The 21834-nt window shown below is 36.4% G+C and overlaps 1 protein-coding gene across 2 annotated transcripts in view; it reads right to left on the reverse strand.

Annotated features, from left to right (window-relative positions):
- Positions 1-21834, reverse strand: part of LOC139141040 (retinol dehydrogenase 7-like) — a 50578-nt gene that overhangs the window by 26600 nt on the left and 2144 nt on the right. Inside the window, exon 1 of one of the 2 annotated variants that reach the window (XM_070710607.1) lies at positions 2002-2151. The exons of the other annotated variant lie outside the window; for it this stretch is intronic. Within the exon in view, the coding sequence (XP_070566708.1) occupies positions 2002-2068 (67 nt within the window). The 5' untranslated portion in view covers positions 2069-2151. Of the gene's footprint in view, positions 1-2001; positions 2152-21834 lie in introns of those variants that run through there. 2 annotated transcript variants of the gene reach the window in all.

Genomic DNA, 21834 nt, shown 5'->3' on the forward strand with positions numbered 1-21834 from the left:
CCCATACAAATGCTGAGCTCCTAAGCTCTGGCATCTATTATTTGTTATGACCTGGATTTTAAATAACCCTTTGAGTGTAGTTGTAATTTTTCCCACCAAAATTTTAATGCAACATTTTACCAATTTTTATGAATTTTGCTGTAATTCTTTCGATAATTTTGGACCAAATTGATATCACTTTTCAAGGACTACAATTTTTGATCAAAATTTTGGAAAAAATCTGAAACAGGATTGACTGGGCCATATTTGAAAAAGGCGACAAAAACTGATTTTGGCACTCAAAGGACAAATCTGTACCATTCCAAGCAGAGAGGGTCATCACTGGATAATGAACACAAGAATGGATGCCCTTAGTACATGCAAGTACGCATGCAAAATCTGTCTGCTTCATTTTACAAAATTTACAAAAAAACTTTAGTCAAAGTCCTTTTACCAGGGACTGTTTCCTTCTCACAAATAGTACTAGTGCTGATCACAAATGAGGTCATTTGTCTTTCATTAATATGCAAATACAAATGTTTATTCACATTTTCCACAAGAACATTAAAAATAAAACCTGCTGGTGTTACAATGGACTAAAAGTCACATTTCATATGAATCCATGGCTCAGACAACAAGCTGCAACAACCGCCATGCATCCAACAACAAAATTTGTCTGAATTTCAGGCACCGATGTCCAATGTCACATGCATGAAGATATATTTAATAACAAACCTGAAATCGCAATCAGCGCTATTAAGCAAATGAGGAAAAAAAACTTGAATTCTTCTTCCAAAATATTGGTACCTGCATGGCTGCTGGGCCAGCAGCGTTTTCTCTGCATGTTCATTGAAAGGGGCAATTTCTGCCCCATTCATCAAAATTAGGGGGCAGACTTGACATTTAGGGGCAGAAACAATGTTCAGCAAATTCACAGGTCACAACACTGTGAACTTGGGACACCATCATATGGGCGTGTTTGCTTGCTGTGTTTTGTGTGCGATTTCTGTGCTTAAAGGGCAGAAAATGGCTTGAAATGCACAATTGTACAGTCAAGAGAAAACCCTGGGCCAGTAACTGTGGTGCATGAAGAACAAAGGCACTGACAAACATTTTAAAGCTAAAATAAGTTTGTAAGATAGCTGCATTGTGTTACTCTAAAGGGACAAAGTTACTCTTTGAGCTTTTTCCATGAATTTCAATTAATACGAAAAGTAGTTTGTGTCGTTTGACTTCTTGAAACATGATGAAATACTGGTCAACTGTGCACAACTTTAACTTGGCTTGCAATCAGACAAGATTAAACATTCAGTGAAACAGTTCACAGTCTGTACAGAACAATTGAGTTCCAGACACAACACTGAGGACCATTTATGGTCTAACATTCATTGTTACATAAAGTTTTGACCTCATGCAAACTTTTGTAATGAGATCTCATTTTGTGGTGCCCTTGATATAGATAGAGATAGCAGCTGTCCCTGACATTGTGGCTATGTTTATTTGTAAAGCATTTCAGAATAGGAAAAAGTAATTTTGTCTAGAGGTCACAGACGAAATCATCATTCTGCATTCAGCAAAGGGTAATTTTTGACACTTTTGCAGTTATATACTATCTTCATTTTGTACACTGAATGACTTTATGCAAATAATCTATGTTTTCTTGTCATCACAAAAAAAAAACTTTGTTCCTTTTAAATTATTACTTGGCAAGCCAAGATATTTCTAATTTTATATTATTGTCATTTTTAAGAAGAAAATTGCAATATTTTCGCAAATAGTTGGTGAAAAATTTCTCCATATAAAGAACAAAAGCAAGTTGACAAGACTTTTATGAATAAATTTACTCCTTATCTATATGAGCTACAATATTTCACGGTATTCCATGTTACTCCTGACAGAGTATTATCAGCCAACCTTTTATCATGCAAATGCACTAACCTGCAGGGCTTGTTGGGTAAATGCTTTCAAAAGTTTGCATATGCCAATCAAAGCCTGGACTGAGGAACTCTCGGCAAAACTCACCTGGTGATCTGTCCTCGACTGTACACCCTCTGCTTTCAACAGAAAGCTGCAAGCTGTCTAAATGCATGGAGATATGCTTGTGAAGTTAACAACCCTCCTTGCTATATATATAAATACATACGCATAGATTTATGTATGAATGCACTCCTTATAAGCACACTTCCCTGGCCTAGCTATTGGTCCTTGCTAATTAGGAATGAGAATTTGGGCCAATCACGGCTTCCAAGCTGTGTGACATGCAAATTCTGATTTGAATGAGGTTGTCAGAGCATGGAGTCCATTGACCGGCAGAGCATTGTCATGCCCTGGTGTGACTCCTCTCCCTTGCTGCTGTGATAAATCGTTAGTAATAAAAGAGAGGCAGAGTTTAATCCAGGGCACTTTATTACAAAATATCACAAAAGTAGGTCACTTATCTGACCTCAGTTAAATGTATCTCCATGCATGTGACGAGAAAATGGTGACTGCATGTGCATACTTAGCATCCTGGACTAGCATTTTGAGGGTATCGTAAGTCATTAAATTTGAAATTTGAACGGAAAATGGCAAATTTGCACACTAAGAACTGTGGTTACTGCACTGCCAGAGTGACACAAGTGAATACAATTTTACTTTGTAGTGATCACTGGTAATATTTTTGCAATATTTTTCAATATGCCATTACACCAAATTACCTAAACTTAATGTCAAACCAGTGACTAAACAATTACGACCCAATGTCTCACTGCAGCATCACAGTTTGAGTCTTTCCACATGCAAATTCTCCATTTCTTCTCAAACTTTAAGATCAAGTGTACATTGCTGTGAAATAATTTTGGGTTCTCTGAGGCTGAAATGTGGGCTGGATTCTGAACTATTTAAGAAACATCAGGGCAAATGGATAATTTTCCAATTGGGGAGATCTTCTGGTATTTCCACTGGAAAGTGTTCTAATGATTTATGATAAAACTATTGAATTCATACAGAAACTCATTCTTTTCCCTATTTGCAAACAATTTAGAAAATTTCTCTTTAAAGCGAAAAATATTGGCATTTTCAAATATCTATCAAGTTTGGAGATTGAAATTGTTAAACTTTCAGATTCCCATGGAAACTGTCAAATCTTTCCCTGAAACAATTTTGAAGACAAACTCTTGAAGCATTTAAAGATTATCGGTATCTTCCGATGTTGGTCAGCTGGTCAGTGAACTTAGCGTTATATTAAGACCCACATCCTGGAACTGGGCCGCCTGGAACATAAACCCAAGTGACATTTTTGACATTCCTCGTTTAATTGGCCAATAACTGTGTGCCTACACGTGTCAACTTCATTCAAATGGAACAGGTGGTTGTAAGTGAACTGTCAGCCAAACTAGTATTCATTAATTGTTGAGCAGCCAATCATGTGAACTATTTCTGTGGTTTTTGTGGTTTCTGAAAGTTGTTGGATACAATAACAAATATAGCTGCAAGCAGCAATGCCGGGGCCAAAGCAATCTTAAGTGGGAAAAAGAAGGCAAATGTATTCAGAGAGGGCAAAGGTCATTACCATTACACGTCTTTTTTGCAACAAAATTTTCTTTCCTTATGTTACATCTGCCAACAAAAAATCAGAACACTAGGTTTATTGCTAGCTCAAAGTTGGAAATGTGCACAATTATGAGGTACTGCATGTGGCATCCTAAGGTCTAAGATCGTGCCAAATATGAAGGGTATAGGACTATTGGTCACTGAGTTATGGACAAATATGTATATTTATGGAAAAAAGGTCATCGAGGTCACGTGACATTTTGTCAAAAACATTGTATCCAATAGTTATTCCTATATACCAAAAATCAGACCTCTAGCTCTGTTGGCTTGCCCAAAATTAGATATGTGCATATTTAATGAGGCATGACCTATATGGTACCATAAGGTCTCCCATCATACCAAATATGAAGGGTGTAGCCCTTGTGGTTACTGAGTTATGGACAGATATGTATATTTGAGGTCAAAGGTCAAAAAAGTTGTATCCCATAGTTATCCCTATATACCAAAAATCAGACCTCTAGCTCTGTTGGCTTGCCCAAAATTAGATATGTGCATATTTAATGAGGCATGACCTATGGTACCATAAGGTCTCCCATCATACCAAATATGAATGGTGTAGCCCTTGTGGTTACTGAGTTATGGACAGATATGTATATTTGAGGTCAAGGGTCATCGAGGTCACGTGACATTTTGTCAAAAAAATTGTATCCCTTAGTTATTCCTATATACCAAAAATCAGACCTTTAGCTCTATTGGCTTGCCTAAAATTAGATATGTGCATATTTAATGAGGTACAGCATATCTTACCATAAGGTATCCCATCTTACCAAATATGAAGGGTGTAGTCCTTGTGGTTACTGAGTTATGGACAGATATGTATATTTGAGGTCAAAGGTCATCGAGGTCATGTGACATTTTGTCAAAAAAATTGTATCCTACGGTGGCCCAAAACTACCTGTTCTCCGCATTCAAAGTCTGCGTCGCAATCAAATGTTTTTCTCTCACATATGTCTCTGCATTCAAAGTCTGCGTCGCAATCAAATGTTTTTCTCTCACATATGTCTCTGCATTCAAAGTCTGCGTCGCAATCAATTGTTTTTCTCTCACATAAGCTTATGTCTCCGCATTCAAAGTCTGCGTCGCAATCAATTGTTTTTCTCTCACATATGTCTCCGCATTCAAAGTCTGCGTCGCAATCAAATGTTTTTCTCTCACATATGTCTCCGCATTTAAAGTCTGCGTCGCAATCAAATGTTTTTCTCTCACATATGTCTCCGCATTCAAAGTCTGCGTCGCAATCAAATATTTTTTCTCTCACATATGTCTCCGCATTCAAAGTCTGCGTCGCAATCAAATGTTTTTCTCTCACATATGTCTCCGCATTCAAAGTCTGCGTCGCAATCAAATGTTTTTCTCTCACCCGTCTCCGCATTCAAAGTCTGCGTCGCAATCAAATGTTTTTCTCTCACATATATCTCCGCATTCAAAGTCTGCGTCGCAATCAAATGTTTTTCTCTCACATATATCTCCGCATTCAAAGTCTGCGTTGCAATCAAATGTTTTTCTCTCACATATGTCTCCGCATTCAAAGTCTGCGTCGCATTCAATTGTTTTTCTCTCACATATATCTCCGCATTCAAAGTCTGCGTCGCAATCAAATGTTTTTCTCTCACATATGTCTCCGCATTCAAAGTCTGCGTCGCAATCAAATGTTTTTCTCTCACATATGTCTCCGCATTCCAAGTCTGCGTCGCATTCAATTGTTTTTCTCTCACATATGTCTCAGAGGTATGCCTCAGTGTACGTTATTCCGCGAAGCATAATTTCTATCGAACAGCGCTCTCAGACGGTCGCTATTGACAACGACGAACATTGTATCAAGTTATTTTCAATAGATTATCGATCGAAAATTTGTTTGGACGCCGCTTGTGCCGGCCGGGCGCTCGTGTGTTGAGGTCACGTCATAAACATTTCCACAATAACCCATATATTGACTTATACACTTAAATATCAACATTGAAGGTATCCGTTGGTTTCCTGTACTGAAATTAAATCGACGACAATTTTTTTAGTTTTGGTGATACTTTAACGTACGTTTCGGCACATTTTGGCGCACCTCGGCGTAGTTTGGCGCCATTGTGAACGGGGGGGGGGGGGGGGGGGACTACACGCGAGTGAGCGAGACAACAATGTATCAATTTCGGACAAAAGGATATCGATCGATAACGTTCACTGCACGATTACAGTGGAGACTCTACGCCCGTTCGCCTCTGTTCTGTGTTATTCTTGCAGTTTACTGGGATTTTCATAGTTAATATTCGCCAAAATTTGGTATAAATTACAACAACCTGACTGGTATTTGGTCTGTATAATTTAAGAGACGCTAACCGATTAAAATGGGTCAATATTAGACCCTGATTCTGCATATGCAAACGCTGTAAGATCGCCATTTTATTGAGGGCAAGAGCAAAAATTCAGCGATCGGAAAAATAAAATGCAACTAAAACAAGTTTCGTCGAGAAATTCAAAAAACTAAAACGACAGCAATTTTGTATATATATCAAGGAAACACCGTGCCACTTTTCACTATAATTGGTTCAGAATTGAGAAATTTGAACGAGCGATAGTTGTACGGTCTGTTCAGTACATTAAATGCAATTGTTTTCTATGGGAAATCGAGCAGAGTAGACACATCATAAAATGAAAAATACATCTGAAAAAAACCGTTGGTTTCAGATGTATTTTTCATTTTACGATGTGTCTACTCTGCTCGAATTCCCATAGAAAACAATTGCGTTTAATGTACTGAACAGACCGTACAACTATCGCTCGTTCAAATTTCTCAATTCTGAACCAATTATAGTGAAAAGTGGCACGGTGTTTCCTTGATATATATACAAAATTGCTGTCGTTTTAGTTTTTTGAATTTCTCGACGAAACTTGTTTTAGTTGCATTTTATTTTTCCGATCGCTGAATTTTTGCTCCTGCCCTCAATAAAATGGCGATCTTACAGCGTGAGCATATGCAGAATCAGGGTCTAATATTGACCCATTTTAATCGGTTAGCGTCTCTTAAATTATACAGACCAAATACCAGTCAGGTTGTTGTAAGGGACTGGACATAAATTACAGGGGGGGGTGGGCCGGTGTTTTTCGAAAAACCGCTGCGTAAAAAATAGTGACCCTTCAAAAGTTCATGCACAAAAATTAGTGACCCTCCCCCTTATCCGTGCATGAAAATAAGTGACCCTCCCCTGTTACTCAATACCCCCCAAAAAACCCACAATGTGTTAAAGACCCCCTTCTGACTTGCTATACTTTTTAAGTCGCCCTCCCGAAAGGAAGGCAAAATGTGGCCGATATAACGCGTTGTCCAAAAAATATCAAATCATACGTGTTATTCATGTAAATGTACTTTGCTTGAAGAGGCAGGTAAAAAGTGCATGCCTGTACAAAAAATGTAATTTTTAGATTTTATCGATAATGTTGATTCACTATACATGTAGTCGACTATAAGAAAACTACGAACGTGTATTTTCCAGTATAAAACTAGCTATATCTGTTCATATACAGATGTTTAATAACTGATATAGATATACTTGATTAGCATGGGTTGTTTACAAGTGCACATGTGAACAAGATATTTGATTTTGGAATTTCTGTCAAAATGTTGATCCACTATACATGGGAGTCTATGACAAAACTATACATGGGAGTCTATGACAAAACTGTCAAAAAATTTTCAGAATTAAAAATTTGCACTATTTGTGCATATATGGACCCTGAATAATTGACATAATTGTGCTTGATTAGAAGAGGGTGGTAAAATGTGCATCTGTGTACAATAACTTTGTTTTTGGAATTTCGCATAAAATGTTGATCCACTATACATGGGAGTCTATGACAAAACTGTAAAAAAAAATTTTCAGAATTAAAAATATGCACTATTTGTGTATATATGACCCTGAATAATTGACATAATTGTGCTTGATTAGAAGAGGGTGGTAACACGTGCATCTCTTGTACAATAACTTTGTTTTTGGAATTTCGCATAAAATGTTGATCCATTATACATTGTAGTCTATGACGAAACTATGAATAATTTTTTTAAAATACAAACTTGGCAAATCTGTGTATTTATGTATGCTTGATTATTGATATTTATGTTCTTGATTAGACTAGAGTGGTTACAAGTCCATGTGTGTGCAAGAAATTTGATTTTGGAATTTCACCGAAATGTTGATTCACTATACATGGCAGTCTATGGTGAAACCCTATGAATAATTTTTTTCCAATACAAAAATAGGTAAATCTGTGCATTTATGTACACTCAATTATTGGTACTAATGTTCATGATTAGACTAGAGTGGTTTCAAGTCAATGGTTGTGCAAGAAATTTGATTTTGGCATATCACTTAAATGTCGATTTACTATACATGGCAGTCTATGATGAAACTATGAATAATTTTTTTCCAATACAAAAATAGGTAAATCTGTGCATTTATGTACACTCAATTATTGGTACTAATGTTCATGATTAGACTAGAGTGGTTTCAAGTCAATGGTTGTGCAAGAAATTTGATTTTGGCATATCACTTAAATGTCGATTACTATACATGGCAGTCTATGATGAAACTATGAATAATTTTTTTCCAATACAAAAATAGGTAAATCTGTGCATTTATGTACACTCAATTATTGGTACTAATGTTCATGATTAGACTAGAGTGGTTTCAAGTCAATGGTTGTGCAAGAAATTTGATTTTGGCATATCACTTAAATGTCGATTTACTATACATGGCAGTCTATGATGAAACTATGAATAATTTTTTTCCAATACAAAAATAGGAAAATCTGTGCATTTATGTACACTTGATTATTGGTATTAATGTTCATGATTAGACTAGAGTAGTTTCAAGTCAATGGTTGTGCAAGAAATTTGATTTTGGAATTTCACTGAAATGTCCATTCACTATACATGGCAGTCTATGATGAAACTATGAATAATTTTTTTCCAATACAAAACTTGGTAAACCTGTGCATTTATGTACACCTAATTATTAGTATTAATATTCATGATTAGACTAGAGTGGTTTCAAGTCCATGGTTGTGCAAGAAATTTGATTTTGGCATATCACTTAAATGTCGATTTACTATACATGGCAGTCTATGATGAAACTATGAATAATTTTTTTCCAATACAAAAATAGGTAAATCTGTGCATTTATGTACACTCAATTATTGGTACTAATGTTCATGATTAGACTAGAGTGGTTTCAAGTCAATGGTTGTGCAAGAAATTTGATTTTGGCATATCACTTAAATGTCGATTTACTATACATGGCAGTCTATGATGAAACTATGAATAATTTTTTTCCAATACAAAAATAGGAAAATCTGTGCATTTATGTACACTTGATTATTGGTATTAATGTTCATGATTAGACTAGAGTAGTTTCAAGTCAATGGGTGTGCAAGAAATTTGATTTTGGAATTTCACTGAAATGTCCATTCACTATACATGGCAGTGTATGATGAAACTATGAATAATTTTTTTCCAATACAAAACTTGGTAAACCTGTGCATTTATGTACACCTAATTATTAGTATTAATATTCATGATTAGACTAGAGTGGTTTCAAGTCCATGGTTGTGCAAGAAATTTGATTTTGGAATTTCACCAAAATGTTGATTCACTATATATTGTAGGCTATGAGGAAACTACAAATAACTCATAGGTTATCTGATCCTAAATTGTTATTCAAAAGTTGTTCGACCTGAAGCTTCCAGTTGTTATTGATGACACTATGCACTATTCTGAACAGTTTGTATTCTGTCAATGTCCTCAAAAAATTAAAAAATGTACATACAGCAACATGAACGTTTGACACCGACCTATACCCAATGTATTGTCAATGGGAGAATGATGTCAAATAAGTAATCTCCCAAATTGTTATTGAAAGAGTCATTATAGGGGACAGTTATGCACAATAGTGTTGAATAAGTAGAAATCATGACAACTTAAATCAATGTGGCTGCTTGGATCATCAATACATTGTTTATTATACCTCAAATTTGCGCCCGAAGGGCGCGCCGAAAATGGTAATGGCAGAAAATGAAAGTGCCAGGAGGTATTTTTTCTTTTTTCAGTATTCCATAACGTGCACATGCAATTTCAGCTTTGATGCATGAAAAAAGGTGACCCTCCCCCATAGGCTTGCACAAAATTTTATGACCCTTCAAAAATGCTTGCGCGAAAAATGGCGACCCACCCCCAAAAAACACCGGCCCACCCCCCCCTGTAATTTGTGTCCAGTCCCTAATTAATACCAAATTTGGCGAATATTAACTATGAAAATCCCAGTAAACTGCAAGAATAACACAGAACAGAGGCGAACGGGCGTAGAGTCTCCACTGTAATCGTGCAGTGAACGTTATCGATCGATATCCTTTTGTCCGAAATTGATACATTGTTGTCTCGCTCACTCGCATGTAGTCCCCCCCCCCCCCCCCCCCGTTCACAATGGCGCCAACTACGCCGAGGTGCGCCAAAATGTGCCGAAACGTACGTTAAAGTATCACCAAAACTAAAAAAATTGTCGTCGATTTAATTTCAGTACAGGAAACCAACGGATACCTTCAATGTTGATATTTAAGTGTATAAGTCAATATATGGGTTATTGTGGAAATGTTTATGACGTGACCTCAACACACGAGCGCCCGGCCGGCACAAGCGGCGTCCAAACAAATTTTCGATCGATAATCTATTGAAAATAACTTGATACAATGTTCGTCGTTGTCAATAGCGACCGTCTGAGAGCGCTGTTCGATAGAAATTATGCTTCGCGGAATAACGTACACTGAGGCATACCTCTGAGACATATGTGAGAGAAAAACAATTGAATGCGACACAGACTTGGAATGCCGAGACATATGTGAGAGAAAAACATTTGATTGCGACGCAGACTTTGAATGCGGAGACATATGTGAGAGAAAAACATTTGATTGCGACGCAGACTTTGAATGCGGAGACATATGTGAGAGAAAAACATTTGATTGCGACGCAGACTTTGAATGCGGAGACATAAGCTTATGTGAGAGAAAAACATTTGATTGCGACGCAGACTTTGAATGCGGAGACATATGTGAGAGAAAAACAATTGAATGCGACGCAGACTTTGAATGCGGAGACATATGTGAGAGAAAAACATTTGATTGCGACGCAGACTTTGAATGCGGAGACATAAGCTTATGTGAGAGAAAAACATTTGATTGCGACGCAGACTTTGAATGCGGAGACATATGTGAGAGAAAAACAATTGAATGCGACGCAGACTTTGAATGCGGAGACATATGTGAGAGAAAAACAATTGAATGCGACGCAGACTTTGAATGCGGAGAACAGGTAGTTTTGGGCCACCGTAGTATCCCATAGTTATCCCTATATACCAAAAATCAGACCTCTAGCTCTGTTGGCTTGCCCAAAATTAGATATGTGCATATTTAATGAGGCATGACCTATGGTACCATAAGGTATCCCATCTTACCAAATATGAAGGGTGTAGTCCTTGTGGTTACTGAGTTATGGACAGATATGTATATTTGAGGTCAAAGGTCATCAAGGTCATGTGACATTTTGTTAAAAAAATTGTATCCCATATTTATCCCTATATACCAAAAATCAGACCTCTAGCTTTGTTGGCTTTCCCAAAATTACATATGTGCATATTTAATGAGGCATGACCTATGGTACCATAAGGTGTCCCATCATACCAAATATGAAGGGTGTAGCCCTTGTGGTTACTGAGTTATGGACAGAAATGTGTAATTGAGGTCAAAGGTCATCGAGGTCACGTGACATTTTGTCAAAAAAATTGTATCCCATAGTTATCCTTATATACCGAAAATCAGACCTCTAGCTCTGTTGGCTTGCCCAAAATTAGATATGTGCATATTTAATGAGGCATGACCTATGGTACCATAAGGTCTCCCATCATACCAAATATGAAGGCTGTAGCCCTTGTGGTTACTGAGTTATGGACAGATATGTATATTTGGGGTCAAGGGTCATCAAGGTCATGTGACATTTTGTCAAAAAAATTGTTTTCAATGGTTATCACTATATACCAAAAATCAGACCTCCAGCTCTATTGGCTTGCCCAGAATTAGATATGTGCATAATCAATGAGGTATAGGATGAGCTGGTCATGTGACATTTTGTTAAAAAACCGTAACACTGATACATGTCCTTGTGTACCAAAAATCAGAACTCTAGCACTAGTTTGAAGGCTGGAATTACATATGTGCATAATCAATGTGGTAGAGAAACATGCCAGGGTCATAGGTCAAGTTCATCCTCAAAATATTGACTTGCAGTTTGATCCCCTGTAGGTCATTGTTCAGTAGTCACTAGCCCCTGGCCCCCCCAGGACTCTCACATAGGCCAGAATAAGCCATTGGTATAGCTTAGCTGCAGAGGTATAGGGGAGGTCAAAGGTTATTGAAAAATCAGAAAAATAATACTTTAAAAATCTTCTTCTCATAAACGGCAAGGTGAAAATTCCTGAAATTTGGTATGTAGCATCTAGGTAGTATGGTCTAAAAAGTTTCTTAACAGATTTTCGATTTTTCAATTTTTATGCAAATTAGGTGAAATTAAAATTTTTAATAATTAATAACAGCCAGGTCATGTATCCAATCAAAATATGAAGGGTCAGGTGCACCAGTACTCAGTATGCTTAATATGCCCTGCAAATTTGAAAAGGCTGCGCGCAACGGTTTTGGAGATCTAGCTTTGCAAAGAATTGTCGGAAGAAGAGGAAAAAGAAGAAGTGATCCAGAGTAAATACAATAGGGGACAAGCCCCATAGGGCTTTGTCCCCTAATAAAATGTTTTCAATGGATCTCAAGGTATCTCATTTTTCCACCTCCTGCTAAGTTGTACCGGAAATCTTTTTATACTTGGTTCTTCTAATCTTCATGGAGTATAGAATTAATAGTTTGTGTAAGACCTGAGGTGTGAGTTCTCAGACAGGAGTTGGTACAAGTAATAGAGATACTTGGTGTGGAAGCCTATGCAGTTATAGGGCTTATATGTGCGGACATGTCATTTGTGCTGGCTGGCACAATTGGAACAAAGCGTCACTATCATTATACTATTTAAATCACGCAGTTAGAGGTGTAGATCCCGAGGCACTGAGTTCATATGATCAAGTGTGAACATGCAGTGAATCTATTCCCAGAAAACTTACGTGGTGTCATTTTAGCCCTGGCTGGGTCCTACTGAAATTGTATGTGTGTGGACAAAGTACAACAATAGGTCAAGGCTTAGCACAGAGGTGGCAATCACAAATTAGACGCCCCCCTAGGTGCTAGGATTTGACCATTACACGTTGTCAAAGGATGGTAAAAAATAGGGAAAGCAAATTCTGTTGAGCAAAATGTGTTAGAAAGTCATGTTGCAGCCTCTGTTACATATACAAAAGTAAAAACACTCACACAATTGTCTTCTGAAAAGAAAGTGGAATTCTGGAAAAAATATACATACCGTACAAAATCTTGAATTGTTAAATTTCGGTATGTGACCCAAAAAAATTTTAATGCTAGAAATTTCATCCTCAAGACCTTGTGGTCGATCCCATAATGACATGTAAACTGTAATTGCATTGCTCGCAAACATACTCTGTAAATGATTTTAACTGTCAATTTCTTTTTTTTCCGGAACCACACATCTTATATGGATCAAAGAACTTGCCACTGGAGTTATGCAGAGTATTTTAAGTCACACAGCGATATTTATGGAGCTCAAACCCCACAATGAGGTAGAATTTAAATTATACAAGAGAGTTATGACCTTCAGTAGCAACGGTACCTGACACTCTTGTTTTTTTAATTCGCTGTTGGCTCCTGGTTAATTTTTAATGGATGTAATTTTAATGGTTTTCAGTTGTGGCACAGATTTAATACACACTATTCCATCAGCTTTTATTTTCTGAAAATGCTCTAATGACATCCTGTTTCAAAATTGACCTTTTTTCATTTTAACCTGTAAAAGTTCATCAGGAACATGAACTGGAGGTCAATGACACCTTAAATGCCCCTTTTCAAAAAAATTACTCTTACCGTTCCTTTCCTGGAAATGAAACACATTTCAAATAATCAATAAAACACTTAAGCCACTTAAGACAGCCATGTTGTGGCTCTATTGAATACAAATATCATGGGCTAAACTCCACCGTAACCAGCCCTGATTGCACAAAAGCTTTTGTACAAAGGTTTTCACTTAGTTTATAGTCCTTTTGCTGCAGTCTCTTTATTAAGCCTGTTTACCTTTTATTTCTCAGTGAATAAGTACATTGACCTGTAACGTTTTTAAAAAAATGCGAATGCTCTCAACTTTGGTTCTGAAAGTTCATCTATTTCCGTCATTTTAAACTGTTCACCCCAAAAGCCCTGTAAACAGGTCAACAATCACTATGCCTAATAATGAGTGTGGGCTAAACCATGGTATAAGGGTTAAATCTGCATCATTTGACATCTATGCTCTTTTTCTATTGGCTAATAATTTGCATAAATACCAAATTCCATGGAATGATTCTAGTTTTGTTTCTTCCAGCATTACTGCAATTTAAGTGATTAAAAAAATTTACAACATGCACTCGCATGATTCTATTTTTAAAAAGAGAGGCAAATGAAATTGTGACCATGTCTCATAAATTGACTGTCAGAAATCAGGACCCCAGATGAAAAAAAATTTTGAAGTGAAGGATGTATATATTGCATTCTTGATTGGTTCATTCACATTGTAATAACTGCTTTGGAAGACAATCTCAATATTTAAACCAATCAGTATTAAAACACACCAGTGTCATAAGACCAATGTCATTTTTGCAAGCCAGAACTGAACACTTCTGTTCCATGATGGCTGTAATGAAAACCTTAAGCTGTTCTCATATCAATAATTAATGAAACACAATCAGTGCGCGTGCATGTCAATGACCACTGCAGTCACAGGTGAACGGTAATTTGCTTAAATATGAATAATTCAGGGAACTAAATGATTGTTGATGCATTGAGAACAGCTGTCACATCATGTGTAGCATGGCCTATTTGTAATATGTGCCGAATTATAAGATACTTTACGACTCCTCTTTAAAGCAATATTGACAATTTGGCCCTGCAGAATAAAATTTTCTGAAAATATTACAGAGTTCAATTTTCTATAGCTTTATATCGAGGCAAAGATACTTTTAATGTATAGATTTTGTCAAAGGTATACTTGTTGACTTTTCTGTGATAGCATTACCGATGGGTCAGGATAATGATAATCTGTGAACGACATCCGCTGGAAAACCACTGTATGTGGACTGTAATGAGTTCGGTAAAGACGTGTATTGACTCTGACTTCCGATGTTGATAAACTTTGTAGAGTGTAGGACAATCACAGCATTGGAGGTTTTCCACAGCTTGGAAAAACAGAAAAGCAGCTACTAATAATGATAATTGTAATTTCTATATTCTTATGTTGCGCAAATTAATTTTTTTGTGTATTAATTCACATATGAATAGATTTGTCCAAAAAACACAGGATAGGCCTATACGTCAAAATCCCCTTAAACGCGAAGTTACAGGACTGTGGGCACACAATAGGGGAATTACTGATGACGCTGCTGTTTGCATACACTGGGGGTGGGGAGTTTTTGAATTCTCATAGCATCACTTTGACCGTGTGAGATATTTGAATAATGATGATGGGCACTTTTGTAACATATGAAAGAGAGGTCAAATGGTCATACAGGGAACATATTTTGAAACATATGTGTTCTTCGACAAAAAACGGAACATTTTTTCAGTTTATTTTTGATTCACGTTTAGTCGGTATATATTCACAGACATCATATGCAAGATTCAATGACAATGAATGCCTGAAACATGGCAAAATTATGGGATTCTGGGACCAAACGCGGCACGTCCGATCAGTAGCGTAGCTATTTTACATTTGCATAGATAGATTTACGATAATCCGGTTTACCTGTATACGTGTGTAAAGAGGGGATGTTATGGAAATGGAACATGAACATGCCATCAGTGTATATATTAATATCATATACAATTTGTGTCCCTGTTGAAGAGCCGATGGGAAAAGTAAAATAAATTGTAAAATCAAATACTATGTATTAATATGAAGTTGCTGCAGGTGATGATCATACAAGAAAGGTATTTAGTAGTATCAATAGCTAATTATAGAAAGTCTCTTGTGCGATGAACATCGGGGCATTTTTGGTTCATATCTGGCTTTCTGAGTTTTCATGTCAAGAGCCATTACTCAGACATGCCTGAACTACTTTCTTGCAGATAAGTTGAATTTTGACATTTCAAGAGCCTAGGTATGAAAACAGGTGCCTGGAGTTGCCAGTGCAGTATACATAGACAGAAGGGGAAGGTTTGACACGACTTTGCCCTCCGGACCATGAATCCAATAAAATATGTAGTTTAAAGTCAAATAAAAGGTCTACGCCAATAGCAAAATACCTCTTGCCTTTAACGCTAAAGTTACAAGTGGGCAAACCAACATTTAGTCTCAATATCAGCCCGAAACTCTGGTCACCCTGGTCATCAGGCTCTTACGTACAGCAGCAACGCAGTTCTCATTAGCATTTCACATGAACCTGTGACCCCACAACCGCTAAATTTAAATCAGCTATCAAACGGGCTACATACTGGTGTACAACGTCCAGATTCACGTTTCGAAGAAACCCAAGCCACGGAAAGTTTACCATTGTCAGTAGGTAAGTATTTTAGAAAATATTTCAGCAAAGGTCACGAGTTAAAATAAAACACCAATTAATCCGCACTGAACTATGGGTAATTTGCCCCATTCAAAACGTCTGACGTACGTATGACCCTGATAATGTACCTGACCAGGAGTTTGGGGCCAAAAGTGGGACTTAAGAACGATTAACGAGTCTAAGAGTTGGACATTTAACGTCAAAGGTATTTATCTATCGAAGGACGGTATAGTTTTGTGACTGTATGCGTCAATTGATATACGTGGATTTTCATCGTCTGAGGATTCCGGAGGGCAAAGTCGTGCCAAACTTTTCCCTTCTCTCTGTGTAACTACATGGCAACTACACGGACCTGTGGGTATGGCATACCTAGTTCTGTCCAACTTGGTAGAAGGACATAACCCTATGCTATTTATACTAATTTCTATACTTGCTTACAATACTATCAAATATGGGCATCAGTTACAGACTCGTCTTTGGTATGCTCATTTCGTTTTGCATATGCATCGTATTGACTGACAGTTTAGTTTAACTTCCACTGACAAATTCCCAATTACAAATGGGGACTATGTCACTGTCAATTACCCGTTTCACGTAAATACAATGTGAGCATTCTGTTTTCCAGGAACGTTCCGAGAATGATCATCATGCACAGGGAACTCTGACTGAATAACAGTAGATAAGTAATTGAAAAATAGAAAAAAAACGGTCAAATAGAACACAAAAACAAACAAGTAAACAAACAAACAAACTACTGACGGATCAATTGCAAGACTTCCATGAAACAGACTAGATTCACCTTGCTATGACATGGTCCTCTTCTCTAGAGGAAGTCTCACAATTGATCCATCAGTCATTTGTTTGTTTGCTTGTTTACTTGTTTGTTTTTCTTTACTGTTTGTTTACTGTTTTTGTTTGTTTATTTGTTTGTTTATTTGTTTTTTTTTTCCTTTTTGACCTTTTTTCTACTTGTTCCATTGTTCTTTTACTTGTTTACCGTTATTCGGTCAGAATTCCATGAGCAACATCATGTTACACCATGTTTGAGTGGACCGTAGGCTTTTGACATGTGATGTCATCATGACTATACTGGAAAAGAAACAAAACTTTATGTATTTTTCAATTATTACATGCAGTACCTGAATGTGTTGACAGATAATAGGCTCAGTCTACATCTGATTGGACATTTGTCTTTTGTGAAAATGTTGATATTCTCAACAGAAAATTGGCCAGTGTTGTATTAAAACTGCTATTAATTAGTAATTTGGTTACATTGATCTGTATCAAAATATGAAAAAGAAATTTGACATTGCACAAATTAGTGTAATAAGATATGTTAAAGAAAATCCATTAAAGTTTTTTTTATTATTTTCAATAGACAATCTTCCTAACTTATCTATTCCACTCACAACTATGCATGAAAATTCAGTACAGACAGCTGTGCATAAGTGTTATCAGGGCTATTTTTAGGTTCAGTATCAGAGTTTGTGCATCTGATATAACATCAATGCTTCTTCAGATAAAAATTGACAAAATTATCTGATGATAAAACAGTGCCTGGCATCATAGACAGCAGAAGATCTCCAGTCTATGCTGACATCAAAGTTTCTCATCCCCACCAAGACTCAACATAGTTTCTCTCCAGCCTAGCCAGATGCCATCATGGAAATGACCAGGGTAGTGCTGCGTCATTGCCACTGGACACAGCAACTGTACCTTTCTGTTGACAGTCTCACTTGGGATATGAATATTCATGAGTATGGTGCGCACAGTGTACAATATTTGTTGATGACAATAATTTGCAAAGAATTTTCGATATTACATTTTGCTTTTGCTGTTATCTGTACCAAGGAATAATATGCCACCCTCAGTTCTGGTCAAATGTCTTCAAGCTGTTCAGCATTTTCCAGTCAGTGCAATATGAATTCCTAATAAAATAGACATTTTAATAGATGATTTAAAAAAACTGGTTTGTATACACATCTTTTATTCAGGGGTGATGTACGGTATGTGTACAAGAAGCAGAATTGATTTCCTTCAATTCTTTAAGACAAATTACCACTCTATATTGGAGGTATTTTTAATTGTGAGAATTCAGATGCTATTAGGCTGTTTGCTTCAAATTGATGAAAATTGTTCAAGGCTAAATTTACACATAAAATTATAGTGACGTTTTGCAATTCAAATTAGGAATGTGCTGTGCTGGTGAGGAAAAAGTTTTGATTTGATAACATCAATGCTGAGAACACGGACAAAACTATTGAGAATGAGGCTGTACCAGCCGATGAATTAGATGCACAAATGTGTTGTACATTAACTTTCCAAGAGTTCTAGTGATTGCCACATGAACGTAACATCTTCATCTTTACAAACAACTTTTCTCAAAATACAGTCAAATATAATCTGAATGGAGAACATCTAACCACAATTTACTACTAGTTTAGCTGCTGTCTGAATGAAAGTGAACAATGTGCAACTTTCATATTGACAACAAAAAAATGATGCGGTCTCCTCTACTGTTTCAATGAACCAAACCTAACAGCTGTCAATCATTAAGTATTATGCAATCAGATGTTATCTAATTTGTCAGTTTTCTCAGTGCACTAGTCTGCCTTGTACAAGCTGTAGTCTTGATGAATAATGTTGACGTGGGGCAACGAACTTTGCATGGGTCATTGTACTGGTACTACCAGTATATGCATCGCTTTCTCAGTCCATTTCTTATCGTAATGCTCCCGATATCTCCCCGGTACTAAGAATTAGTTGATGTTTGTTTGGCATTAACACACTAAATGTTTCTGATTTCAACCACTGCAAAGCAAAATGGTTTATTCATTATGATGAGGAATCTGTTTGATACATGCAGACCGAAAATTGGAATGATTAATTAATGGACATATATATGACCTGCCTTAATGCTTATTGAAGACATCCTCCATTATTTTGGCAAAATCCTCTTATATAAGTCAAATTTTATGTCGTTCTTAAGTTTTCTCAGTACCTATGAGTGCAGTCTTAATTGTAAACTGCATGCAGTCTTTGAATAAAAGTCCTTCCATTTGTATTTACATTTGAGTGTATATATATATATATATATATATATATATATATATATATATATATATATATATATATATATATATATATATATATATATATATATATATATATATATATATATATATATATATATATATATATATATATATATATATGCTGATTCCATGAAAGGCTTACTCACTGAGAGTAGGTCACACAAGATGAAATTGCCCATGAGACATTGCAAATCTGAAATAACATTTAGGTATTAGAGAAAAATCAGACACCTGACTAAAAGTGACTGGATCGTGGTATTGACCTAATTCATGCAAGGGGTGTACATACATGAATGTATGTCTGTACATTATGTACATGTATATTATGTATGTATTTATGTATATAAAGTAAAATATCTTTTTCAGCAAAAAGTACACCACAAAAAAAAAATTAATATACTGACAGTCTTCATGATAATATATGTCATTTAATATTCCACATAATACCTGCATGACATGTTACTTGACAACTATTTGTATTTATATAATATATACTATGTTTATCAATAATATAAGGTTATTCACAAAATACCAGAATTTATGTACAAGTAAATCGTGCAGCGGATGTACTGTCCAGGGACAATACTGATGCATACAATGTAGGAGGACGTAAATCCACGTATTTTTGAATAACCTTATTATTGTACAATATTTTGTCCAATTTTACCAGAAAGTCAAAATCATAGTCTTTTGAAAATGCCACTCATTCACTGTGTCGCGTGATCACGAGCAGTCTGGGAAATGCATTCAGCTTGTCCAAAGCAGCACAGTACACTTGGTAGAAATTGTAGTTCAGCAGCACAATTTCACTCAAATTCACAGATTTTGAACTGACCATTATTCACTTGGTGACCTACTGAATGTTAAGATGTATATTTTTTGTAAAAAAATGGGAAATCTGCTCTTGTTTTTCCTGGTGTCGACATAAATGTGTTACGAGGTCAATGGTCAAATAGTGTCCTATAACACCTAAAATTATTGTGCTTCGTGTCGAAGTTTTTGGAATGCCATTGGCCTGATATGAAAACTTTCTGTATAACACAACTCCATAGGTTACAGACGCAGTTGTGTGATAATGCTAAGTAAACCAAATAATACTTGTATAATGTTCACTACGTAAAGTACTCAATGTTTAGATGTATATTTTTTGCAAAAAATTGTAAATTCTTCTCTTGTTTTTCCCCATATTAGGGTGTCATGAGGTCAAATTGCATTCAATAACACCTAAAGTTATATCCTGGTCAAATTATTTGATTCTGCATCCTCTGATACCTAGACTTACTATTCCATACTAGGTTTGACGCAGATGTATAATAATAGCACTTTAATAGTTGTACTTGTCTGAGTCTGTAAATTCCCTGTGGCACTTAGCAATGGGACGATGAACTCCCAGACATTCTCTCTTTCCAGTCAATTGACCACATGTAACACAGCATAATCCCCTCCCTGGATTCAGCTCAGAAGTAGACAGCTTTCATTTTAAAATTCCAAACAGCTTCCTGCAGTGGGAGGTCATTGACCAGGTGACCGACCAACAGACTTGCTGGGATAGAGTTTGTGAACTACTCTCTTCACACTCCCTTGTTTTCTATACAGTTGCAATGATTTCTTCCTATACTGCTTCCCCTTTAAATTGGTCTAGGTATTATAGTGAACCCAACAGGGATTGGTAACTAGGCTGTATCGTTGAGGGTCAATAAGCTGGTAGAAGCATTGGACCACAGTGCATTGCCAGTGAGGTGTTATGAGAGAGTGCAAGCGGACGGAAAGGATCTAGGCTAATAAGGCAGTGGCAGCCCTCCATGTATGTCAGTAGCGTTTGGCTATTGGCGATGCTGCTGTAGTAGAGGGTTGGAACAGCCAACAGCAAAACACTCCCGACAAACTGGGCTGATGGCTGGTGCATGCCTAAGTTCCACTGGTAAATTTCAGTTCCAGGAAAAGTGGACTTTTATGGTTCTTAAAAACAGAGGAAATATTACATCCTGTCAAGAATTAAACATTTTCCTTCTTTGGCTTTTCACATTCCGGGTTACTACTACAGTCTATTTTGCTCAGTAAGGAATTTGGACTACTTGTCATGATTGGCTATTAAAATTTCACAGGGTTTTCATCATAATTTCTATTAGACCAAGAAAAAATATGTTTGCTGGTAACCCAACTCACCATATATTCAAAGACCATTAGCTGTAACTTACTGTTAATGATTTTTTTCATTATTTTTTTTTTTGTATGTCAATGGCAAGCTCTTGTTCTACTCCTCAAAGCATGTTGAAACACCATTTTAATAGCTTGTCAACATATCCTTCGTGTAAAATGCGCTGTTATTTGTTACATTTGAATTTCAGTAGTATTGACCAGAATTCAGTTGTCGATAACAATTCAGTCTACAATGTAGACTGCACTGTTATATTATTGACGACATACATACATGTACAACA

This window comes from Ptychodera flava, chromosome 9, assembly GCF_041260155.1.
Source record: "Ptychodera flava strain L36383 chromosome 9, AS_Pfla_20210202, whole genome shotgun sequence".
Taxonomy (NCBI): Eukaryota; Metazoa; Hemichordata; class Enteropneusta; family Ptychoderidae; genus Ptychodera; species Ptychodera flava.